The 27861-nt window shown below is 36.9% G+C and overlaps 1 protein-coding gene across 2 annotated transcripts in view; it reads left to right on the plus strand.

The window, feature by feature from the left end:
- Positions 1 to 27861, plus strand: part of KIF16B (kinesin family member 16B) — a 152948-nt gene that overhangs the window by 113346 nt on the left and 11741 nt on the right. For both annotated transcript variants that reach the window (XM_088134377.1, XM_088134388.1), the window contains one exon: positions 16949 to 17032. In XM_088134377.1, coding sequence (XP_087990503.1) covers positions 16949 to 17032 — 84 coding nt within the window. The remainder of the gene's footprint in view (positions 1 to 16948; positions 17033 to 27861) is intronic.

The following is a 27861-nucleotide window of genomic DNA, read 5'->3' on the forward strand; positions in this document are numbered from 1 at the left end:
AGGCTATCCCACCTCCTTTACATGGATGATGTATGGAAAAACACTGTCTGAAATATAATCACTGTTCAACACTGAAGAAGATGCACTGAAGCTAGTATACCATGAAGGCTTACTGAATACCAAAGAAACCAAACTGGCCTATAAGAAAGACCAAATGAAGAATAGAAAAGAGACATGGAAAGGCAAAGTATTACATGGCCAGTACAGAAGAAAACTAGCGGGCAAGGCAGATAACAAGACCTGGCAATGGCTAAGAGCAGGAAAATTGAAGAAAGAGACAGAGGGGCTAATTCTGGCTGCACAAGTCCAAGTCTTAGAACAAATGCATACAAAGCCAGAACTGAGAAGACAGCAATGGACAGCAAATGCCACCTCTGCAATGAAGCTGAAGAAACAGTGGAGCACCTAGTTGGCTGCTGCAAGAAGATTGCACAGACTGACTACAAACAACAGCATGACAAAGTAGCAACAATGGTGCATTGGAATATCTGCAAGAAATATCATTTGCCTGCAAGCAAGAACTGGTGGGACCACAAAACAGACAAAGAAATAGAAAATGAAGAAGCTAAAGTGCTCTGGGACTTTAGAATTCACACAGACAAGCACCTGCCACACAACACTCCAGACTTAACAATTGATAAGAAAGACAAAAAAGTCTGGAGAGTGGACATTGCAATACCTGGAAACAGCAGAAAAGAAGAGAAAGAACTGGAGAAAATCACAAAATACAAGACCTGCAAATAGAAATAGAACAACTGTGGCAAAATAAAGCAGAGATAGTACCAATAATAATAGGTGCCTTGGGTGCAATCCCAAAACATCTGGAATATCACTTGAAGATCATCGGCATTGACAAAATCACCATCAGTCAATTGCAAAAGGCAGCATTACTTGAAACAGCTTATATCCTGCAACAATTCCTTTAACACCATCAAATAACAACATTTGCCAATCTCAGGTCCTTGGGAAGGACTTGTTAGGTGGATAAAATGCCAAATCCAGTCTAAACATCTGGCTGACTGTGCGACCAACATTCTCCTTATATGCCATAAGGAGAAGTTGACATCAGCATACATTCTACTATTGATCAATAAGGATCTTCTGCTATAAGGCTTCATTTGTCTTAATAGGGGTGAAAGGAAGCCTCCATTGCCTCAGGATTCCATCTTCTCCTAGGAACCTTGAGCTCTGTTACCATCCTACATGTGCTAATAAGGGGTACCTCCCACTTTGATTATCACTAGAATCACCTACAACTAAGGGCTAGTTCAAATATTGGATCAATAAGGAGAACCTGTGAGTGGGGGAGTATAGCTCCATGCCAGAGAAATGGATTCATTTCTCTTGTATGAATGATATGTATATGTATATACTGATGTCCGTGTAATTTGCTTGGTTTCTTGATACAATCATTTCCCTTTATAGTGGCATTGCCTTCTGTATCAAGAGTATATGTGATACCTGTTTTATTCATTATTCTGTGTTGATTGTATTATATTATTAAATTGGTGCAAGTAAGCCATAGTTGAATCTTATATGCAATAAAACTAATTAAATTCTATTAATGTTAGTGATATTGATATGATCTGTTGCCAATACAATCAATTCACTATTCATGATGTAAACATTACAGAGTTGCATTTTTATCAGGTGCTTTTAGCAACCATCTGAACTGATGGAAAAGTAATCTTCTACCCAAAATGCACTTGTTGATTGTTGACCCAGTGGAAATTTAATATCCTTTCCATCCAACATTTATCTCGATATCCCAGAAAAAGTGAGGTGAAAACCCTAACCAGATGTACATTTGGTATCAGAAGATAATGATGGCTCACAACTTAACTGATAAGAAATTGCACAATGGCTCTGCAGAGTTAACTTGATAAGATCTAAGCTACCTTTAGAGTCCATAGATAGGCTGTAGGAATGCATGCTACCTTCTCTGTGCTCTCATTTTGTGTATTAACAATTTCTACTCATGCCCCTGATACTGCATAGTTTATCTGACCATTGCCAGCTTGCTTTAATAAGCAACTAGTGATATTGCTAATCTTGACTAACTGACATTGCTAGTATTAAGCTGTGTTATTACAAATTTGTGGTTTGCCTTTTAAAGCAATTTTTTCCCAAGGTAAATATGAGCTAAGCTTAATAAAGTTTACCCTTCTGTATTTTGAATTAGCACGGATCATTGTTCCTAAAACTGTTTCTAAAGCAGATAAACATCTGACAATCCTTCATTCATTTATGACCAATTTGTAACCGGCATTTTCATATTATCAGTATTAAACTTCTGCTTGAGTTCCATTCTTGCAAGTAACTTTTGTTCTTCTTTCCAGCACATACTCCAGTCTTCTTGAGTATTACAGTAGTTGGCAATATTCTAAATATGGCTCTTGACAGTGCTTTATAAATAATGCTTATAATTAGCTACACATTCCAAGTACAGGCTATAAATGAATTTGCTATGCATAAATGTACATTTTTTGCCAATACAAAATAAAAGTACCTTAATTAAGAGCAGTTTTAAAAAATCAAGCTACAAAAAATGCATAGAACTGACAGAACCCCCCTTTAAGATTCTTTTCTTTTGTTCAGTTTTCCAGACTGACCTTTCACCTCTCTACAGATTACAGAAGTCATATGCTGTAATTGCTTTTCTTTCCACCTGCTTTAAGGATCAAAATGCCTCAAGTATCTATCTTTGCTATTCATTTCTGCTCTAACTCATCTTATCCAATACTCGTACTTCCTTTCATTAAGCCTGTGCAGGCAATTGGAGCATGTGTGAGTTTTATACACAAGGAAGGGAAGAGTCATTTTTCTTCTTGCTTTTCATGTGAAAAGACAGACTGTCTGCTGTGGAGGGCTTCCTTTCTTTGTAGCAAGTCTTCAGATCATTGTGAACCTTGTTTTTCTTATTTTGTGTGTTATATGAAGAGTATCCCCAAATAGAGGAGCGCCCTGTTTCTGACAGCCACCTCTACAAATGGAGTATGACAAGAATGGTGATCAAGGACAAAAAGCCTGCACAGTTGAGCATCCTTCTGATGTTTTCAACTTAAATATGCTTCAAACACTTGATGATTGCTTTAGAAGAGTTATAGCCTGGTTTATTGAAGATTATCCACTAAATCAAATATTCTGACATGATGTTTCTTGTACTAAAGATTAATGGACGATAATCTGCCTGTTAAAGCTCAGACTTGGAAGTTCAGAATTTGTGGAATTTTCTTCATTGGATCAGCCATTGAAAATATACTACTGAGTATACAGGAAGACTTTTTTTTTTCTTTTCACTTTTTAAAAACATTCAAATTAAGCACAGACATTTGTGTGTCTTAATTTGAAAACATTCAAATTAAGCACTATCAAGATAGACAATCCAAATATCCAAATTACACAAAATATTAAATTTATTTCACTATTTTTATTTATTTCATTTGTATGCTGCCAAAATCTTACAAGTCATATAATGGTGGTTTACCTTCATGCTTGTGTTTGCATGCTGGATGAAAGACCGTACTATAAACAACTTAGACTGTTACAGGGGTCTCATTGCTTTGATTTCTTAAATGTGTTGTGGTGATATTAATGTTTGTTCCTTAGTTTACTTCATAAAAGGTGTTCATTATTTAGCTCATTTCTTTAATTTAAAATTGCTATTAGGACAGTGCACACTTCAATTTTGAAAGCAAAAAGATACTTCATAGCATGCAAGAGTACATATAAGGCCAGGGGTGTCAGCCCATGGTTTGGTCTGATTCTTGTGAACTAGTTCTTTCTCTTTCAGGGAAAAGACAGATGCCCAGCAGGTTGAGATTGAGCAAAGAGCTTATGATCTTCAACCACAGGCCTGGGCTGCACTTTCTACCCTTTTGCTGCTTGCACCCCATTGGCTGCATTCTATACAGCCAGAGCTCTTATTGGCCCATGTGTTGCTGTGACACAAGAATCAAGTTTGTTTGTTTCCCTGCTAAACTAAATCCAGGTAAGAGTCCAGTAGGCTGGCAAAGATGGCTGCCTGAGGTTAAATCCAGAGGTACACAATAGGACAAGATGAGAGCTAGCATGGCAGCATAGCTTGACCAGCTAGCTAAGGAAGCAGCTGTGCTAGAAGGTACTGAAGATGAGTCCCTTCTCCCTCAAAATACAGTACTGAGGTAGGGAAGTTTTTAGTTATAGTTCCCCTGCCCCTTATCTCTAGCAGACATGGCTGAAAGGGGAAGAGGCACCTTCCCCACCAACCACCTGCCATTCCCTGATTGCCTCTCTGAAAAATCAGGGTACAACTTGTTTTATGGAGCTTCCACCTTCCCTTCAGTCCTACAGTCTCTGGAACAGAGCTCAGGGCAATACTGGGCACCAAAACAACTGGGAAACAGACCAAGGTTGGCCAATCTGCTCTTCAGCACCCTTCAATTCAGTTTCCCAATTCTAAGTAGTAGAGGAAAGGAATAGTTAGGAAAGCAGTTATTGCCTAATGTAGATAATAACTCTATCACAGAGCACTAGTCTGCCGCTTCTTAAAGCAGCTGCGTCTTTTCCTGGAATCACAGTGCAGCCCTTTAAGTTGCCACATTGTGCCAGGAAAAGATGCAGCTGCTTTAAGGAGTTGCAGACAGGTGTAACATGCATGCCGATGTGCACTGCAAAACACCTTATTGTCTTTGAATTTGAAGCACTACCCAACTCTGATTGCTATCTGTATTTGTTTTTTTTTAATAACCTCATTAAATTTAAAAGCAAACAGTGAAAACTAAAAAGAACTAATATTAAAGAGAGTAAAAAGAAGAAAGAAATATTAGAAAAAAAAGTAGTCAAGATCAAAAGTGCAGAAAACAAGAGAAAAGAAAAAGCAATGAAAAAAAAATTCACTTCGGACCCTCCTCACAACAGATATAAGTAGCAGTATACATCAAATTCTTGCTCTAAGTTTACAACATAACTTTCATTATTTCTATTTACCCATATTGTTTCTAATCATCAAATCCATACAACATAATTTCATTTTTTTATGTTTCCTACAAAAAGTCCATCTGTATTTGTTTTAATGAATTAATAAATGTGCCCTGAGCTGTCTTAGTTTAAATGGACAATGCTTTTCAGAATAATTATTGATGAAAATTTACAATTTGAAAGCAATTTCAAATGTTAATGCATTTCCTTTGCTACAGTACCTTTGTGCAATGAATACAGGAGTAAAAGTTATCTTCATAAGCATACAAGCAACCGTGCTGATTACAAATACTAGATTTACTGTTAAAAGTATCCATGTTCCAAACAGTTGTATTTGCATTCTTCTCTGAACTTCTCTGAAAATATTTACCTTTAGACTGTGTGCTTTTCTATGCTTGATTTCTTGCCTTAGGTGAACCAATAGGTCATTTAAAAATTAGGGAAAAATATTACAGGGTAATGAAAACTCAGAGAGAACTGCATCATACTTAAATATTCTTGACAGGGTTATTTTTAATCCTCTGGTGCAAAAGCACATTAGGTTTGGAATGCCATTTACGGTATACACCTAAAGATAAACCAGTTGTTCTCCACCCCCCACCTCCACCCCATTAAATATCTTTGACATTCAGGGAGGAATTCTTTTACATTGCTCAGACAGAGGCAAACAATATTTAAAGGGACCAGATACTGTGAGAATCCATTTATGCCTCACTGAGGCTGTCATCCCTTTGAAGAAGGCCAGGTCAGGAAACAGAGACTACTCTACTTTGTTGTTCTAGGGTATAATAACAGAATCTTGAAAGCCTAACAATTTCCTTCTGCTTTCTCTTATACTAAAGAGAATCAAAGTGGGGTTATTTTAATATCTTTCTCAACCCCCTCTTCCTTCCCAGAACTAAGTGGATGTCTACCTTTCTTGCATTCCTTCTTCAGGGTTTGCTCTGTGCTCCTCAACAGAGGGAAAGGGTGCTTTTGCCTTGCTTTAATAAGGAACCATGGAAATTACCATTATTAAAAATCAGTGATGTGATGGAGTTGCTCTGGGGGCTGCAAAAAGGGTCTGGTGTCCATATGCAAAGATGGTACAGTGGTACCTTGGGTTACGAACGCCTCTGTTAATGAACTTTTTGGGTTACGACCAGCTCCGGCTGCAAAAATTTACCTCGGTTTGCGAACTCCGCCTCGGGGTACGAACAGGATATGCAGCCATTTTCCCTCCTGTGACATGGTCCGCGGCCATTTTTCCGCCCCTGACACGTGGTCTGCGGCCATTTTCTGCCCCTGACACGTAGTCCGTGGCCATTTTTCCGCCCCTGACACGTGGTCCGCGGCCATTTTCCGCCCCTGACACGTGGTCGTAGGGAGGGGGACTCTCCCTCCAAGCAATAGCCACCTCCCTGTCCTCCACGCCAGAACGGATTAACGGTAATTCCATTGAACCTTATGGGGAAATTTCCTTCGGGTTGCGACCAGTTCGGGATGCGACCAGAGTCACGGAACGAATTAAATTCGTAACCCGAGGTTCCACTGTATTCTCTATTGCTCCTGTGGAGTTTCACCACAAAAATCATCTTAAAGGTGGAACACACATTGATATAAATTGGTAGAAATGCATGCAATCTAGGTTTTTTGGACATGCATTTCTGTTGTGAGGATGAAGAGAATATGAAAGTATGTAAAATTACACTGGATACAAAATACCTATAGAAAAACTATAAGAAAAGTGGTGAGGGCAATGTTTGTGCCTTCAAGTCAAGTCCCTGCAGTTTTCTTGGCAAGGATGTTCAGAAGTGGTTTGCCCTTGCCTTCTTTTCCTAGGGCTGAGAGAGAGGGACTGGCCCAGGGTCACCCAGCTGGCTTTGTGCCTGAGGTGGGACTAGAACTCACGGTGTCCTCTTTTTTAGCCTGGTACCTTAACCACTACATCAAATGGGTCCTGTCAAGAAAGTTTAGGTGAAAGAAAAATTTTAAAAAATCATAAAGATCAGGGGAATACTTACTGGAAAAAGATTGCTACTGCAGAATGGAAGAAGACATTTCAGAATGTATGTTTTTAGGATACATATAATTTTGGCCACAGGAGTTATGTAATTTTTTAAAAATGGAATAAAGGTATAGGAATGTGCCGCTGTTCGGGAATACAGAAGAAAAACTTGATACCATCTGTTGAGTGCCTTCTTAGGCTCTCATTCTGTCAAGTAAACACCTGTATCTAGTTAATATATACTGAAAAATTTGCAAGGGATTTTTATGTTTGTCATTTGTCCAGCTTTTTTTTTTTTTAAAGTGTTAATTCTCATATCATAAGATCTTAGACATGGGTTGTAAAATTCATCTTCAGAATTTACCTAAGTATTATAGTCAGTGTGACAGAAACAATATTTATGTGTCTGATCTGATTTTAAGTATTTGTCTTGGGTGGTCTCCATCTATATGTTTTAATTTCTGCAGATTCTGCTAACAAAAAGAAAAACTGCTAGAAAAAAAGAGTGCCAGTGAAAATTATTGTAATAGTCAAATACTTTGGTAACTTGTTAGCAGGTTGCAATGCTCTGTACTCAAGCTATTTTTCCCCCCGTTGGGGCTTTAATTGGCCAATTTAGACTTTCCCCTTGTGGTTTACTCATGCAGTGTGACTTGTAATTAGATTTGTAATGCCCAATTGTATAATCTTGCTGAGAAGTTCCGAGCATCTCTGAGACATAGGTAATATTTGAGCAGCGCCGGACTGAAACCTCAAGCAGGGTGGACATTTTTTTTTTCTACTGATGGTCACATTCCCACAGCTGAGGACCCGATCTCATGCAGTAGTGAGAATACCATTTTTTCTCTGTCTGATACATTTTTATCACTCTTTCTCACTATCCCATTTTGTTACCCTTTAAAAGCTTTGTTGTCATGCATTATGGCCACTTGTACATTCATAATTCAAGGTAATATCTTTTTATATCGTGAAAACAATCATGTCCACTTATATATTCATAATTCAAAGTAATATTGTTTTATCATTGTATCTTGTAGTTACAGATACAAGTTCCATTCCCAAGGTCTGTCCTTAAGTCGCATTTGTATGTAAGCCAGAACAGTATTATTGTATAATACTGTATAGGTAGTATTGTGTAATTAACTCAAACCATTGTGTATTTAACTCAAATCATTGTGTTTTTAACTCAAATTTTGCTACAATAAGTTCTGTTCTTAACTATGGCTCATCCGTAAACTGGACGTTCTTAACTCGGGGACTACCTGTACATATATTTATTTACATACTCTTTTGATTCATGGTTAAAGCTAAAAAAGAAAATAATAATATGGTATAAATGTCAGGATCTACGCAAACCAGATTCTTCGATTGCTTTATATGTTTTAATTACTAATTATACTTTTGCTTTAATTGCTAAACATAGATTAATAGAGTAGTGCTGGGAATGTTATTCTAACCGTTTGCTTGACCTGCCATAAGGGGGGGAAGGAGGAGGCCAGGTGTTGTTATCTCTATCTTCAGCCAGACATCCAAGGCCAGGACGTGTGAGAACTGGTGGAAGGCGCGAAGAGCTGCAAGTGGGAATAGAAACCTAGAAGGGGGGGAAGTTGGGCTTAAAAAGACAAGGCTTTGCTATGTTGAGGCAGACTCAACAAACTATGATGCTGTGCGCTTCTCCTAAAATAAAGAAATCTGTAATGGAACTTTTTGGTCTCCAGAGGATTTACTGAACTTTGGGATTGAGTGTGCAGACTCTGACAATAAACCAATAAACCAATAACAAATTACATATCAGAAGAACAGAATTTAGTTACAAATATTAATATGGAAATCTACACAATGCATAATTATCCAAGCTTATGTGTAATTCATCTCCATTATCTTTTAACAACAGTCATGATTGAGCAGAATTTAGCAACTTTCCTAGAGTTTTCAGTAGATTGATTCTGTAATAAAAAGCAGACAACCTTAATTTCAGGCTAATCCATGCATTTATCAAAGAGAGGGAACATTAACTGAGAGTACTAAGTCTAGTTTATGGAGCAGCACAGCAAGACGTACAAGGCTGTCTCAGTGGACTCATCCAAGCATGGACTAAGTGCTCTGATGCTATTTGGTCTCCACTCAGCACGCTCAAGAGTAAGATGTAAAGTTTTGCTAATGTAAGCAGAACAGAGAGAATGGTAGAGAAATAGTTGGGTATGGGCAGTTATTATGTGGCACTTTCTTTAATATTTGTATCTAAAAAGTGTGTAATGTGTAATCAATTTATATATTTAGCACAGAAGCTTCCCATAACTTCCATTCTTTTCAGGCATCAGTCTGTTTAGACAACTTTTATGTAACATTTATTTATTTATTCCTTCATTCCATCGTAGTACAGAAATTAAAATACACACAGCAACCGAGGAGAATGTTATGAATATGGCTCCAACTTTCTTGGAAACTTCACTAACATAGGGACAATATCTTCATAGTGTACCTCTTTATACCACAAGCAACATGGCAACACATAATCAACCATTTCAACCTCATCATCCCCACATGGACAGTACTGATCATAATAGGACTCCTCTGCTGCCATCCCAAAGGGCTGCAGGTAGTACATTTAAACATGCTTGTGTGAAGATGGTTCTGTGACTTGCAACTGTGAGATTGTCAATACAGTGGTACCTCGGGTCACGAACGCTTCTGTTCATGACCAATTCGGGTCACGAACAGCTCCATTCGCAAAATTTTGCTTCCATTCACAAACTCCGCATCAGGTGACGAACAGGATCTGCAGCCATTTTCCCTCCCATGACATGTGGTCGTGGCTTCCTGTAGGGAGGGGGACTGTCCCTCCAAGCAATAACTGCCTCCCCACCCGCCTTCCTGTCCTCCACGCCAGAAGTCGCGTCGAGCAAGGTTAGCGTTCTCTCTCTTCGTACTGTACTTTGTGTCATATTTTTGTGGTTAAAAAAAAAACAAACATAAAGTTCAGAAAGGATTAACCGTAATTACATTGAACCTTATGGGAAAATTTGATTCGGGTCGCAACCAAAATTGGTTGGCGACCAAATTCGGAGGGGTCAGAACGGATTAACCATATTTACATTGAACCTTATGGGAAAATTTGATTCGGGTCGCGTCCAATTCGGGTCGCGACCAGAGTCGCGGAACGAATTAAGTTCGTGAACCGAGTTACCACTGTATACTTAGCAGCCATAAAGCCTTGATCAGAGACTATATTCCTGCTAGACAGTGAGTCCCTCATAAATTGAACAATATCCCTAGTTTTAGTTTTTATATACCTTAGAGGGGTCACAGCCCTGGGACTTGAAGTCATATGAACGAAACTTTTCCTCCCCAAGTTTCTTTCAAGAGGATTGTTAATTAATTAATAATACCTGGTCATACCCTAGTTCTGAGAGGGCAAACATTCTAAATTCATAAGAACTATTAAGTTGAGCTTGTAATTAAAAATTCATTCATTCATTCATTCATTCATTCAATTTATATAGCTGCCCATCTCAGACCAGTGACTCTGGGCATCTAACAATAATAAAAACAATCAAACACTAAAAACAGTGCAGAAAATTAAATATAAATACAGTCAAGAGATCTTAAAAAACTGCCAGTGTCAGCACAACCAGCACAAACGGAGTCCTTCGCACACTCAAGGCCTCAGGCCCAGGCATAAAGCCAGGTCTTCAGGACCTTCGGAAAAGCCAAAAGGGTCAGGGCCATCCTAATCTCAGGAGGGAGGATGTTCCAGAGGGCAGGTGCCACAGCAGAAAAGGCATGTTTCCTGGTCCCCACCAACTGACATTCCTTGGCTGACGGGACCCGAATCATACCCATCCTGCCGGACCAGATTAGATGGGTAGAAACAACTAGGAAAAGACGGTCCCTAAGGTAACCCGGTCCCAAGCCATGAGGGTTTTAAAGGTGACAACCAGCACTGTGAATTACACATCGGCAACCAATGCAGCTCCCAAAGCAGTGACGTTACATGTGCCGAGTAGCCGACACTATTTACAACCTGGGCAGCTGCATTCTATACCAGCTGAAGCTTCCGAATGCTCAAGGGCAGCCCCATGTACAGCGCGTTGCAATAGTCCAATATTATTTTACTATAAAATACTAATTTAGGCTCTTGTTCTACTGTATATTGACCAGTTTTCAATTGTAGCATTACACTGGGGACACAGCATGGCATTCCTAAAATAATTCTATAGTTGTGTCACTGTTCACGCCTAGATTACTTTTAGAGCTGCAGGGACATATGGAAAGACTTTAATTGTACTGTATGGGAAGACTCTAATATTGGCATGGCCCATATTATTTCTGTTTTCATTCCAACACAGCAGGCAATGAGAGAAGGGAGAGACCATTGTATCCAAAACGCTATATGACATTAGGCCAAAAAGTATTTGTGGATGTAGTGTGTTGGTGGCTTACCTCATGTCATAGACAAAAAGGTACACATTACAGAAAGTGAAGCAATCTAAAAATCAGTGAGGCTTAAGTGTCTAGCAGATCATGTAAATGTATGTCAGGATCAAATTATGTGTTACATTAAGCACACATTTCAAGAATGCTGTTTAGATGTTCTTTTTTTAATCATATCAGCTGTTTTTGGAGGGCTTACTCAGATTGTGGCATACTTGAATGGCAGTTGAATTCCCAAGCTGTTGTTTCCCCTAAAGGACTATTTGCTTATTTGCTGAAAGTAGCAGTGTTGGGGATGGAGGAGTAGTTGGGTGGATTGAAGGGTGACTGCCCAATGCCACTATTAAATAACAAATTACAGAAGAAAAGTCCCAAGATTCCAGTTTTGCTGTTTTTTTTTTTTAGATTTTTTTATCCCACCTTTATTATTTTATAAATAACTCCAGGCAGCAAACATAGCTAATAAAGATAGTCCTCGCTTAACTACCATTCATTTAACAGTTCAAAGTTACGATGGCCTTGAAAAGAGTGCTTTACAACCTGTACTTGCACTTATGACTGTCACAAACCGTCGCACCACCCTCTGAGGTCATGTGATCATGATTTGCAACATTTCTTACAGTGGTCATTAAGTGAATCACCAGGGCTAAGTGAATCACATGGTCGTTAAGTGAATTCCAGCAAAAAAAGATTCACTTAACAACCATGTGATTTGCTTAATGACTTGCCTGATAACATAGTTCCTTTGTTCTGTGGGAGTATTTTGAAAGTTTGATTTCTCTTGCCTTTGTTGTTTAGGGTTTGGAGAAAATGGTCGTAAAATTGGGTTTGGTCATGTGGTGACTCACTTAAAGACTGCCTCGCTTAACAACCAATTTTCTGGTCCCTGTTGTGGTTGTTAAGTGAGGACTGCCTCTACTCCTTCCTCTTCCTATTTTACCCACAACAATAACCCTGTGAGGTGAGATGAGCTGAGAGAAAGTGACTGGCCCATTTGTTGTTATTTGGTACCCAGAAAAATAGCTGAACCCTGCCTTCTAGCAATCTGATGCCTTTTCTGTGCATAATCAGGAAACTAAAGAAATTTTAGATGGTCTAAATTTCAGACCATCATGAGTATAAAAGTAAGGTAGCATTTGAATGTATAACTTTATTGGTTGACATGCTAGCGGATCATTTAAATTTCTGTTTCTATTATTGTTGTGGAAAGACAATGAAAGTTAGCCATGCTGTAAAATTCTTCAAAATAGTGGAACCAAACATGGGAATTTTGGCTTATGCTAGGAAGTGTAATCTCTGTATATCTCTTACTCAACTGTGATTCTTGTAGAAACTTGAATGCGGCTGCAGGCAAAATATATTGTTGAAAGTGAAACATGGGACATTTAGAAGTCTAGTGAATATCACTGAGCATCTTGAATTGAACTAAACGAGTCAGTAGCAATGAACATATTTTCTGGAAATATTTTTTGAAGGATGTAACTAATTAGTAAACTCTTTACTAGTCCTATGTGTTTATTTAGGAAACAGTTTAAAATTGAGTTAAGGCTACATAGTGTTTATAACGTTTCAAAATGTTTGCATAAACTTTTAAATTACACTGCATTCACTTTTTATTAGCATTCTGCATATGAATGTAACCACACTGTGTACAATAAACACAATGCTGGAGTAATTTATCATATTATGTTACCTCTCATGCCTAATATTTCCAGTGTTTATTGCTATATCCAGCTAGGTCCAGAAATTACTTTTGGGAATGAAAGATGCCCCTAACCTAGATAAACATTTTCTGCTGAGTTTAATTTGCTTCTTTAATAGCAGTGGACAGACTGATTTTAAAATAATGCAGTAAATTCTGTTGCCTAGATCTCCCCCAAATGCCTATATAATATTGGATGGGATTCCAGTCATTATTGCTACAGAAATTAACCATACTGTCTTTCTTTAAAATTATTAAGAGTCTCCTTGAGCTGAGAGGTAAATGTTACATATTATTTAATAACAGAATTATTAAGTCAGGGTCGTTAGGAAAAGGATGTGGAAAATAATGCCCCATGGCAAAGAATAGAAAAGCTGAATCATGGGAGTGGCATGATTCAGTGGCAAAGGGAGAGCCTTTTTTTAGACCTATGATGGGAGAAGCCACCTGCAGGCTGGATGTTATGTCCTGTTTTTGTTGGATGCACAGCTGCCTACTTTGTTTTCAGTCTGATTATTCTGTTGGGTTAATGAAAAGAGAATCACGTGAGTGTTGTAGCTGCTGAGTAATTTTTACCATCTGGGCAACTGAAAGTGTATTTTACCCACTTTGACTTGAGAAAATTAATTGGGCTGAGAAGACCACGAGATGCTTGACTGAAGCTGAGGTCAAGCTGGAGAGAATAACAAATAACAGCATTTACTAATCACTTATTTATTTGTGCTTCTGTCCCTCCCTGTTTGAGAATATAATAAACTGAATGAATGGTTCCACATACAAATCAGAGTGAAATTAGGAAAGTATATGGGGAGAAACAGCGAAGCCACTTAAGGCCTAGTTCTCATGGAGATTTTCAACCTGTGTTTCTTGACCGAATGTTCATGTGTTACAAAAAACAGCAACATCTTTACATAGACAATCAGAGTTAAGATATATATGGAGTAAAAGCAATGACCTATACTTAACCAAAGTACAGCAGTCCAGATCTGTCCCACACGAGCACATTTTTATTGTAAATATTGCAGTGTACAAGAGCACAGTGATTATTCTTTGACCTGGAGTAACCCCATCTCTGACTATTAATAGCTACCCCAATAATGAGTAATACAATAAATTCATTATTGGAAAGAATTTCATCTAGAATTATGAACTACAACAGTAGTACTATGAATAAGCCGTAATTGCTTCATCATTTTCTCTTTAATTCATACACATAGATTACAGGCCTATGCAGAGCCTGTCTAGAATTCTTCACAAACTTACAGAATACCTTGGCAAGAGGCCCAACTTGTGAATAATATAGATAAGTAGTGTAACTCCTGCTAAATTTCTTCAATTTATTTTCATCTGCCACTGTGGTAGCATGTTTGTTCTTAGAGCCTGCCAATTCTAGAATTCTTCCTTTTTAAAGTTCTATTTTATTTATTTTAATATGATTCTTTTTTTCCTTTTCCTTTTCCTTTTCCTTTTCCTTTTCCTTTTCCTTTTCCTTTTCTTTTCTTTCTTTCTTTCTTTTTTTTTTTGGCCTTGTTTATGAGAAATTTTAGATTACCAAACCCCAGTTCACATACCTTTCTAATCTCAGCTGTATAGCCTTGATAGGGCTATTGCAATTTGAAAGGTTCTCTAGATTTTCTGGAGCTTTTTCAAAGTCCAAACAGTTAAGATTGTATCAGACAAATCTACAGTGATCTGATGCATTCAAAAATAGAGTAATATGAGGTCCACTTCAGTTTTACATATCAAAGTACATTGGTACTCAGTCCATTTGATTTTTATTGTTACAATTCACAGGTTGAAGAAGGAATGTCCAGGGCAATCAACTTAGTCATATCCCATCCACTGCACAAATGGGTGTTACGTGCCTCAGCAGTGGCTATCATTGTAGTCCTGCTGGGAAAAACCTTGAGACTGACCATCTATTCCACCTCTACTGCAGCATTGAGTATTGCCCAAGATGCAAACATACTGACCTTGGTTTTGATGAGATGTGAATTCATGCATCCTTGCCCTCCTACCTTACTTGCTGGACATTTCCCCTTCTCCAACATCTTCTACAGTATGTTGATCTTGGAGACTGAACAAATTCAGTCAGAGCTGTACTTAATTATGTGTGCTATACACAAAGGGGAACTTCTACCAATTGTTTTTAAGATGTAGAGGATTCCAAATGAGCTCTGTGTAGAAGCATAACCCATATGTGTGAATTGACAGATAACAATTCAAATAGTTTCAGTTATAGGAAAGTAAATAGTTCATTCCAAGTTCAGAACAAATTGTATTTTTCAGAAATATAACTTAACCTGAAATAGGCTGGATGTGGGGGTGGGGGGCTAAAGTTTAAAAGAAGACTGTCCTTTGCCTTGATGGTCGGGGGAGCCCTTTAGTTAAATTATTGTTTTTGTAGCCATTGTTGTTGTTTGGCCTTTGACCTGTTTGAGAGCAAATTTTATATTGCCTTTTGAGGCCTCTGGAGAAATTTTGGCAAAGGTTATTTTGTCTTCAAATAAGTTACTGAAAAAATGTCTCAAGATAATAGAGTTGTCAAATTTCCAAATTAGCAAATGTGTGTTACTTCTGTCTTAAAAATGTTTTTTTTATCCACTTCTTTTACTTTGAGTTTTAGTACTTCTGTTTTGTGTTAGCTTGTTCAATCTTCAAAAACCTGAAAGTAGGACATTTCCCCCATTATTAGCTCAAACATAAATGAAGCAGATCTCGACACTGTATACAGAATACAGTAAGATTACATCTGATTTTTCCCATGTCAGACATGGAAAATCAAGACGAAGAATCAAGACATGGAATCTAAGCCTGTTGACATAAAGTAACCTAAATGACATTTAAAATAACATTCTAATATTTTTATTTGTGGCTGTTGAAAGTAGTGTACCTAAATCAAATGATGAGAGATATGAAAGCACTTACGCTCTTCTTTAACTTTCTTTTTCCCCAAGGCTCTGTGGTAGGTAATAAAACACAGATTTTGCCCTAAATCGAAAAGGAAGAGTACAGTACTGCTTTTGTAATAAGCAGTCAACTGTAGCTACTAGGTGCTTTTTTTTTTCTTTTTGGCAACCAAACTCATTGTGTAGACTCTGCTGTACTGATCTATACTTTTGTAATTCTTATGGTCTGAGTTTAATAATGATCTGGAAATTTCAGATAGTCCCACACAGGTTAATTTATAATTATTGGAATTCATGAATTTATTCAGCCCATTTTACGTCAGCACTTTCTGCCAGTTCGCTTCATTAGCTCAAGGTGCAGGCATTAAACCTCTTTATGAACTGAAAAATTTTAGAAATCATCTGATTTGGTTTATATTAGATCCCACAATAATTTTCATGGATTAGACTCTGCTTTATCTTTCATCAGGACAGGATGATCTCATGTTTTACAGCAGTCTTAGAGTAAAGGAAGGAGACAAAAACCTGTTTTGAAGTTGGAAGTAACATTATACATTTGGAAAATTGACAAGTCTCTTAACTTGCTTTCCTTGGCTATTTCTCCAATAGCTTACATATGGATAAAATATATTCTTTAACTGCTTTTAGAAAAGACTGCAGGACACACCTATTTCAACTTATTTGGTGTGTTTCTAAATTTTATGACCAGCATTGAAGTAGTAAATGCTGCTGTTTTATTTACTGGCTTTTCTCCATTATTTGTTTTTGGCTTGTTTTGAAGCTGGTTGGATTTGTAAAAAGAGGGCCTATAAATCAAAACTCTCACTCTCTCTCTCTCTCTGATTTAGTAGACCATCCAATAAACACATATATCTTACATTTAACCTTTTTGCTCCATGGGTGCTTCATGTTTAAGAAACTTTTCTCAGCTGATTCATTGTCTGTTGTCTCTTGCAGCTGACAATGCTAGAATTTCCCCCAAAAAAGCTATTTGGAAACAAGGATGAACGAGTCATTGCAGAGCGGCGGAATCACTTAGAGGTAATAGAATTTTTTAAAAATAAGTTTTTATAGGTATATTTATGCAGTTATACTTGATCAGTAGGACTCATTTCATGTGGTAGAAATTAGATACAGGAAATGTGCAATTGCTGCTTCATTTAACATGGGATATGGAAGCTATATGAGACATGTGCACAGGACATAAATCTATGAAACACATAGGAAACAGTCTTCTGAGCCTAGAAAGAAATATTTCTTGGAATTCAATAGAAACTATTTCATTATAGGGCTAAGAGATATACACAAGATGAATCTTTAGAGCAGAAAAAATATTTAAATTTGTTGGTCTGAATTCTTTTATCATTCTCTCCATTCCTGATATTCAGTAGTGGTGCTGTTATGTTGCAAAGCTCTGCCATTTAGTTACAGGAGGGAAAAATTAGCAGTGTTGGGAAAATCTGAAAGCTTGCAAACATGCAAAATACTATTATGGAAAAACCTAGAGCAGTAAGAGATAAAAAGCACTCCATTAAATATCTGAAGTAGAAAGAGTACTCTGACATACAGAGTTGGGAGAGAATGGATAGGAGGGAAGAGACTGTAATGGGTTATCTGAACAGAAATACTCCACACTGCAGTATTTTGCAGCAAATCCTACTATTAACCTCCTATTCAGGTTTTATATTAGTGTACCAGAAACTGTGACAGCAATAGCAATGTTATATATAAAGATATTTATTTATATATATATATTATTCAAATGTATATAGCCACCCATCTCATATATATGACTCTGGGCAGCTTACAAACAGTTAAAACAAATGTAAAAACAGTAAAAACAACAATTTAACAATTTACAAACAAGGAAGGAACAATATAATAGCATATAAAAAACCATAATAAAAAATAAGTAAAACAGCCAAGATAATTCCATTCATCAAAACAATCACTACAGCCACTGCACCGGCTCCACCAACTTCCGGGTCCCATATGGTCAGTCCATTGGTCCACCCAGTGTAATGCTGTCTACTCTGACTGTAGTGATGCCAAAATTTCAGCTGAAAATGGTTTTAGTTGTCTTGAAATTGTAATTATTAAGACAGTGGGTAGAACTCTGCTTTGTGGAGATTACCTCAAAAACTGCCTTTGTTGGGGCTTAGACTTTATATTTTGTTTTCCGTTATAAATAATTTTCTCCAATTACATACAAAGTAGCTACTTTTTGTTTAATTTTATTTATGCTACCATATTTGTGCACTTTCTTTTTCAACAAGCTGAGTTCAGAGCTGATATTAGTATTATTATCTATACAGGTTAATGCCTGCAATAACAATTTATTTGATTTGAGAGTATTGTTATTATTTTGAATTATATCTTGCCTTTCTGCCCATCTACTTAATTTGTCAAGAACTGTAAAAGAGCATGGATTTATTTTTGTGTTATAGAGAACTTAGAGTCAATTATAGGTATTTCAATAAATAACTACAATAGTGAGACCATTCATATATATAATAGAAGACTAAGAACTACTTGATTTTATCAAACATATTGGGAATGAAAAAGCATGAAATTAAAAGATTCATAATGGTGAGGCAGATGCTTTTTTAGGTGTAACAGTGAGAATTGTTACCTTAGGCCCAACACATGGGGTTCCCCCTCCTCCCACCCCCATGGGTGAGTACTTGAAATGAGTGGTTAGTGGTTTATGATTTGATGCTTTTCCTTCTAAGCAGAAAAACTAAACAGTTAGAATTTAATCCCAGGAGTTGTTTCACTTCCATTTACTGGGTCATTTACTTTCAATGGCCATTTTAAAAAAGGAAAGGGGAACAATTACATTAACAGGAGGCAATGAGAAGAAAGTATCTGGCAGGGGCACACATCAAAAGAACCCTTTGTCCTCTGGTCAAGATTTCATCAAACATGTTATGGTTTCATAATCTGAACTGAACACTGTACTGTCAGGGGATTTTTATTTAAAGAACCTTCTGAAGTATTCAATTCTTAAACTGGATTTCTACCATTATTTCCCCTACCTGCTGCTGCTTTCCATCATCTTTTCTTCTCCATGGAAGCCTTGTTGCTTTCTCAGCTTCAAACAACCCTGTTCGATGGCTGGATTCCTATTCTCTGCCTCCATTCCAGCACTCCTATCACATTTGTAGCAGGGAAGCAGCAGACTGCTCCTCAGCATCCAAATGATAATTAAACAATCAGTGGATGGAGGATTCCATATTCGCATAGGGAATGAATCACATTGTGTGAGTTGATGATGGCTCCAATGCCTATTTTTGACTCAAAAGAGAGAGCAGAGTGTCTAAATATGGATGGGGAATGCTAAATAAAATTAGGAATCTTCAATGTCTCCTTCATCCAAGCATTCTGAGGTTGTATGTCTGCTAGTTAATGTAATCTAGATCGTTTCCATTCTGTGGGTAGAGCTGAACCTGAGAGGGAGGCTAGTGTAATAAAATCAGTGAAGATGAGTAATGACAATTCTTCCATCGCTTTTAAAGCTGTGATTAAAAAGTATTGAGAAAAGTGAGTTAAACTGTGCTGGAAAGATTTCTAATAAACACTTCCAGTTTTGCCTCAGTGGGGGGATATACTCCATGTACAACAGTGTCATTTATCACAGAATTTGTTTTTCTTAAGCTTAGTAAAAACTAGAAAATAACAATGGTGTGTTTTCACAAACTTTGTGTTTTTATGCATTTGTCTACTACTTTTAGAATGCTAAGCATCAAAACTCTACTATAATATAGCTAGAAGTTTACAAAATGTAAACTGAAATCTTATTTCTGTTGCTATATATAATTTAATTGTTCATGCTGTTGTATAAAATTGTTACTTTAAAAAATGGAATCCTATTCTATTCTCAGAATTGGAATTAGATTCTATTTTTTTTCTATTCAGTCAGCAATTTAATGAGTAATTATGAACATATATTGATTATTGTGGTAGCAGTCTGCTACTTCTACATGATTCTTATGCTTTTGTTTATATGAAGCTGTAGCAAAAATGATATTTGTTTTCTTTTAATTCATTAAATCTTAATCTTTACATTAATATATAGCATAGGCACATATATTGCCCAAAAACCTAAGTTTTGTTCTTTATACTAATGGGTTCTTCTACTAAAATTGTGCTGAAAATTGTTAAATTCTGCCCAACTGTGATTGCCATCAGAAGGCACTGAGTCTGCCTTGTGCTCAAGGTTGGGTGATCTGCTTAATTTGCCAGAAAGTCATCAACGCTAACTTTTGTCTCCCTAATATGCTAACTCACCATTTAATTTTGTTGGTATATATCCCATTAGTATTTCTTTTCTTTTGTAGTCTTTTACTATAAATTAATTGCAGTTTTGAGATAAATATGCCATTGCTATGCCAATGGCTCTGAGTATTGCTGTTTTAAATTTTGTTTCCAATGTATTCTTGCCCTTTTAACTTTGCTCCTGGGAGAGGAAGCTATCATGAATTCAGCTAGTATAAATGCTAACTGGAGGGTTCATAGGGCTAACCTGCCTGATAATGTAGTTCCTTTGTTCTGTAGGAGTATTTTGAATGTTTGATTTCTCTCGCCTTTGTTGTTTAGGGTTTGAAGAAAATGTGTTTACAAGATTATATAACACCATTAAATGTGGAAATTTTATTGTTACATGCTTATCAACAGTATGTATCAGAGAGAGCTGCCAATTAATACTAGTTCATTCATTGCTTTTTGAAATGCAGATAAGTTCTGTTCAGTATTGGTTCTTTACTTTATTAAAACCAAGCTTTGTCAAAGATTTCTTTAAGCAGAATCTCCAGCTGAAACCCAAATGTCCTTCCCTATGTTGCATCTTGAAGCCAAGTTAATGAACTGAATTTTAGATCTAACAGTCCAGTATATATATATTAATTGCATGTGTAAATTCACTGTTATAAGCAGACTATCATGTCAATCTAAGTAATAGGCTAGTAAAAGATTTCTATGTTGAGTCAGCAGGCAGCTGCTGAGATATTAGCTCTACTTGTCACCTGGAGGAATAACTTAAAAGGGCAATAGCACAGGAGGCTGGCTGTAAAATTTTATCACTGATCTGTAGTCAAGTGACAAGTATTTCTGGGATATGAAACAAAGCTACTGTTTAGCTTTAACAGGGGCTAGATATTTACATTCAACTGTTGTGGAGAAAAATAGGCAGGAATATTAGGTACATTTGCCACCTTGGCTTATGTATATATTTTTAAAAAGGCAGGATAAAAATATAATTATATTATATTAACACAACACAGGAATGTCATTCACAGTGTCCTCATCATTTGCAATCAGTTGACTCAATCTAGTGGCATGTTTGTATAGAAGAACCTGGTTTCTAAGTATTAAATAACCATACTGCTGCATGGTCTACTGTTTACATAGGGATCAACTAACTCTTCTAGTCATGTTAGATATAATACACATCTAACTATGCAGTCTTTGTGACAGTCTTTGCCAAAGAACTAGTATGCTAATCACTTTCAAGCCATCATGCCAGGAGAGAACCTTTAGGAAGATAAGGGTTAATCTGTCTGATTTGTGATTTTGTTGGGGGCTATTCAAGAAAAAGCCACAGATTATGTGTTACCTATAACTATTTAGCATTCTCTTAAGCCTCATGATCTAACTCTCCATGGTCCATCTCTAGCTTGGAGTCCTTACAGGATCAGGAAGTATCTCTCAGTTTCTCAGAATTGATTCCTTATGCATTTGCTAAAGGATGCAGAATGCTATGTCTTCCCAATTCCACATTCAGAAGAAATGTGGAAGTTTGTTTCAAGTGGTCCCAATTTTTCTAATTAGAAATCCAATTAAAACCAATAATGTTTACAAACCAGTGAGTAAGAAATTTCCTGACCAAAAATAATTATGAAGCACTTCAGGTTTGCTTACTGACATCGTTCATGGTAGCCTGAAAACAAAATCATGGGGTATAAAAGCTCATGCTTTTTTACAGAGGCTCGTAGATCTATAACTTAGCTCCAATATAAAGTGACAGCACCTAGCCATAGGATTACCAGCTCCAGGAAGACTAAGCCAGCTGTTAATTTAGTGGTTTATGAGGGCCTATTCCACAGTAAAACTCTAAATTATTTATTCAGCAGTTTAAGTATGCAATTTTAACTTTACAGCAGGCCTTCCTTGATTAAATCTGTCTTGACTGACACAGCCAAGAATTTTGTTGATTAAAGTAATGAATAGAAGTTAATGTTTACCCATTCATGGCATTTGATAACTATAAATAGGGAAATGCCATCATTATTTGTCTGTTTTTAAAACCCTGTGGGAATTTAAAGAAAAAAGAAAAGGATGCCAACATTTAATTTTAAAATTACTCCTTTTGGAAAGGAAAGAAATTACTTGCTAAGTGTGGAAATGTTTTATGTATTAATATGAAATGTATTGACACCTGAATGCATTTTCCTTTGATAAATCAGCAGTAATAACTTAACCATCACTTAGCAGTCTCTTTTTAATATGACAAATGCAAATATTTGGAGAAGAGCTACATGGAAGAGTGTAGTTGCTGCTTTTAAACAAGTTGCATGAAATGGCTATATCATTTTGTCCAAGAAAAGTGGAAGCAATTTATCCATTAGGGCTGAAACAGAGATGCTGCTAAAATCTATGAAAATGAGAGATGGCCTAGGCATTTCAATGTAGTATTTGAATGTATAGTTTGCAGGTGATATTAAACCAGAGATAGGCAACATTTTTGCAGCCACATCTGGCTTTATTGTTATTTATTATTTTGTTAGATTTATATCTTGCCCTTGCCAGGCTCAAAGACTCCTAGTGAATGTCTATGGCTAAGAGTGGACCTAAACCTGAGTCCAAACCGTCAGGAGCACAAGGCAGCTTGAGGACCATTTTATCCCTGCAACAGCAACTCTACGAGGGAGCTTGGGCTAACTGAGAGTGACAGGCTCAAAGACTCCCAGTGAATGTCTATGGCTGAGAGTGGACCTAAACCTAAGTCCCCCTAGTCCAACATTACCCACCATACCATAATGGTGCTAAGAAGAAGGAGGACGAAATAGTCTGGCAGTGATGTAAATTATTTCCCCAGGGCATATAAGGCCATGATTTGTGCCCCATCTGTTTGTTTGCTTTTTAAATTTTGTCTATAGGGGGTGCTTTTTAGGGGGGGAAAAAGGAAAATAGGATTGTTACGCCTTATAAATGCTTAACAAATCTATCGTGATTCTGTGTTTGAGTGCTGCTATCTCTATCCTATCCTCAGGGGCAAAGAAAAAGCTAAGGGAGAGCTGATAGCCTGCTTACCTCTGTGCTAAACTCTGTTGCAATACTTTCTTAAGCCAGAATGTTGACAGTGAAGATACTGAAGTGGTAGATGGCTTCTGCTTTTTAGAATCAACCATCAGTAGTAAAGTAACCAGCAGTCAGGAAATATGCCATAGACTAGCACTTCATAAAATAGTTGTGAAAACTTTAGAAAAGATATTCAGATGCGATGATGTGTTTATATCTACAAATATCAGAATAGTGCAAGCAATGGTGTTTCCTGTGACACTCTATGGAAGTGAAAGTTGGACTTTCAAACCGCCCAGAGTTAAATTTAATTATTATTGTTGGTTGCACAGTCAGATGTTTAGACTGGATTTGGCATTTTTATATCTGCCTATTGAGTCCTTCCCAAGGACCTGGGATAGGCAGATGTTGTTTGATGGTGGTAAAGGTATTGACACAGGATTTGTTATTATTATGGTTGGTCTCACAATCAGCCAGCTGTTTAGACTGGATTTGGCATTTTTTATCTGCCTATCGAGTCCTTCCCAAGGACCTGGGATAAGCAGATGTTGTTGTTTGATGGTGTTAAAGGTATCATCACAGGATATAAGCTGTTCAAAGTAAAGCTGCCTTTTGCAATTGACTGATGGTAATTTTGTTAATGCCGATGGTCTTCAAGTGGTGCTCCAGATGTTTTGGGGTTGCACCTAAGGCGCCTATAACTATTGGTACTATCTTTGCTTTCTTTTGCCCTAGTCATTCTACATCTATTTGCAGGTCTTTATATTTTGTGATTTTCTCCAGTTCTTTCTCTTCTATTCTGCTGCCTCCAGGTATTGCAAAGTCTGGGGTGTTGTGTGGCAGGTGCTTGTCTGTTTGAATTCTAAAGTCCCAGAGCACTTTAGCTTCTTCATTTTCTATTACTTTGTCTGTTTTGTGGTCCCACCAGTTCTTGCTTGCAGGCAAATGGCATTTCTTGCAGATATTCCAATGTACCTTTTGGACAATGTACTTTGTCATGCCATTGTTTGTAGTCAGTCTGTGTGATCTTCTTGCAGCAGCTAACTAGGTGGTCTACTGTTTCTTCAGCTTCTTTGCAGAGGTGGCATTTGCTGTCCATTGCTGTCTTCTCAATTCTGGCTTTGTATGCATTTGTTCTAAGACTTGGAATTGTGCAGCCAGAATTAGCCCCTCTGTCTCTTTCTTCAGCTTTCCTGCTCTTAGCCATTGCTAGGACTTGTTATCTGCTTTGCCTACTAATTTTTTTGTGTACTGGTCATGTAATACTTTGCCTTGCCATGTCTCTTTTCTGTTCTTCATTTAGTCTTTCTTGTAGGCCAGTTTGGTTTCTTTGGTATTCAGTAAGCCTTCATGGTATACTAGCTTCAGTGCAACTTCTTCACTTGTCCAGTTCAAACTCCATTGAAATATCTTAGCTGTATATTCGGACAGTGCTGAGGAGCGATTCTATTTGAAATGGTGTTTTTCCATACAGTTTCAGATCATCCATGTAAAGGAGGTAGGATAACCTGGCAGGTGTTTTTGATGTTTGATAGCCATGTCCTGTTCAGTATTGTTGACAGAGGAAACAATGCAATGACAAACAGTAGTAGTGGTGATAGACTATTAGTGGTGATAGTGAGTCTAAGATTCTTCATCATCATCATCATCATCATCATCATCATCATCATCATCGAAATAGTATTGACTCTTTTGAACTTTTGGTGTTGGAGAAGACTCCTGAGAATACCATAGACAGTCAGGAAAACAAACAAATGGATCGTCAATAAAATCAACCCAGAGATCTCACTAAAGGTACAAATGACCAGGTTCAAATTATCCTACTTCAGACACATTATGTGACGATCTAGCTCTCTGGAAAAGGCTATAATGCTGGGAAAGGTGGAAGGAAAGGGAAGAGGAAAACCAGCAGCAAGGGGGATGGACTCAGTTGCAGTGATGATGAGTATAACATTGGAAGTATTGAAGGATCAGGCTGGGGCAGCTTGTGATGGAGAAAATCTAAGTGGTTGCTAAAAGTCAACACTGACTTGATGGCACATAATCAATCAGTAAGCTGCAATGAGTCCAAGAAAAATCCTGGGCTCACATTATGTTCCTTCTCCCCCAAAATAGGAGTGTCTACCTGTGCCCCAAATCTGCTTTAGAGGATTTTTAACCTCCAGAACTGGGTTTCATCCAAAGCTAATATAAGGCCCTAAAAGCATTTGAATTATTGAATCTTCCTACAAACTCGACAAGAAAAAAGAATATATAGATGTCATTACTATTACACCATATCAGATTGAGTTGTTTAATTTTATGAGCCAGAAAAGTGTGGTAATTATAGATAGTAATGTAATAGATGATGTTAAAGAAGGATGGTTACCCAAATCAGTGAAAATTTGTATTGTCAGAATCTAGGTCCTCTGATCAAGCCCTGTAAATCAATTTGCTAGTACCAGTAGTTTCTGTAAAAAGGAATCCTGATGCCTTTTTGTAGTTAGGATTAAATCTAAGTATTTCAAAATTTGAGTCTTCTGTCATTTATAATTAGTGACCTCATGAATCTTTCTTATTTCTTTATAAATTAGGTTTTTTAATTAACTAACTAGGAAGAAGTCCTAGAAAATAGTCACAAGTGCATTTTTTTTCTGGTAGAATTTTATCAAATCTTTGTGTTCCCTGACTTGGATTGAAACAATAAAATACATTTATTTTACAATTACAATGCTTGTGAGCATGTGACACACATAAAATTTATTTGGCCACCCAGGAAATGGCCTGAGAAGAAGTGCTAGAAGAGTAAACCACTCTGATCTCTGCAGAAGTCACACTAGAGTAGGACATGAACCAGTGGCTAACAGGGCCCACACTATAAGGACAGATTCTTGCTCTAAAGTGGGTATTTCTGAATCTGACCTTGAGAGCTGTCCAAGTTCCCGGTGAGATGTCAATTCAAAAAGAATTTTGAAGAAAATTATTTGAGATCCAGATACTTGAATTTTGCAAGAATTGTTTTATGGCACTTTTATTATCCTTACTTTTACAGTTGAAATATAGGATGCATTGATTTCTTTCTTTCTCTCCTCCAACTTTGAGTTTTTAGAAGGTTCCTAAATACAGGTAGCCCTGGGGTTAAGAACGCTGGTTTAAGGATGAGCCATAGTTAAGAATGGAGCCTGTTGTAACAAAATTTGAGTTAAATACACAATGATTCAAGTCAAATACAAAACGAGTCAAGTTCATTACACAATACTACTTATACAGTATTATACAATAATACAGTATTATACAATAATACTGTTCTAGCTTACATACAAATTCAACTTAAGGACAGACCTTGGGAATGGAACTCGTTCTTAAACTGGACACTATCTGTACCTATTTTTTATTGCATCTTACCATAGTTTGTTAACCTTTAAAACAGTAATAGACTATACCTTGTATATTAGATTTGTAAACATGGTATAGTTTGAGTTGCACAGTATACATCTTATTGGAAAAAAGAAAATATATACCAACCAATTTTCCAATTTAATTAATTGCTTTTGCTGTCAGATCAAGGCAAACTCTTCAGTTATACTTGTCTATTGAGTTTGTATGCACCAAGTTTTCAAACAATGTTCACAACTCATGTATATCAATGACATGAATGCTCAAGTACAAAAGGAAGATGCATTTCAGTCTTGTCCCTTTTCAGAGCCAACTTATCAATCATCCCTCAGTTTTTGATCTTGCCCAAGGAAGTGAAGGGTGATGCATGTCAAGCACTTGGGCTAGCTGTTTGCCAGGGCCACTCCAAAAAATGACACGCTGTCACTGCTAACCTAGAGAGGCATAGTAAATTCAATTCCTCTGTTGTTTCCTGTGAATAGTTTTTGACAAGACTTGTTTTGACTATTGCTCAGGAGAAAAGATTGATTTCCTTCACTACCAAGACCTATTTTGTTCTTTTTTAATATAGCCTTATACATTCAAAAAGCTCACAGGGGTGCAGAAACTATAAATCATAGGTTTTATTCTCCCTAACAGTTTAAAGAGTGAGGGTTTTCACTCCTTTGGCAGCAAATAACCTTATTTTTAATGTGTAAACATTAGATTATTAAGTCCTATGGATTCTAAATGGATTTCATTTATTAAAATATAATAGGAAGCATTATTGCAAATAATTATTTCAGGTTGAACTTGACTAGCCAGGACAGTTTGATTGATGATGCTCAGTGTAATTCAGTATTATATATTCATGCCAACAGATTTGCATAAATATATCATTTTTTTTAACTTCCTTGATTTCATGATTTTTATTTTTTTCCTTGATTCAAGAGGTAAGCATAAAGTTGTTGCTCTGTACTTTGGCCTAGCCCATGGACATGTGCTGTAGTTAAAACTGGATATTTTAACCTGCATGTAAAGTTAACTTTTCATCAGTTAATGAAGTAGATATGGTTTTCATAGTTGAATGACTAAGCAACATTCAGAATTAATTTTTCTACAATGCTTATAGTAACAAAGAGCTTTTTTTTTTAAATGATACACTTTGTCCTTAATGTTTTACCTAATATGTTGGACTGTGAAGAAACTCAGATTTC

The sequence above is a fragment of the Python bivittatus genome, unplaced genomic scaffold (genome assembly GCF_059951505.1).
Source record: "Python bivittatus isolate LINGU-HERP-01145 unplaced genomic scaffold, Pbiv_v1 ctg000020_np1212, whole genome shotgun sequence".
NCBI lineage: Eukaryota > Metazoa > Chordata > Lepidosauria > Squamata > Pythonidae > Python > Python bivittatus.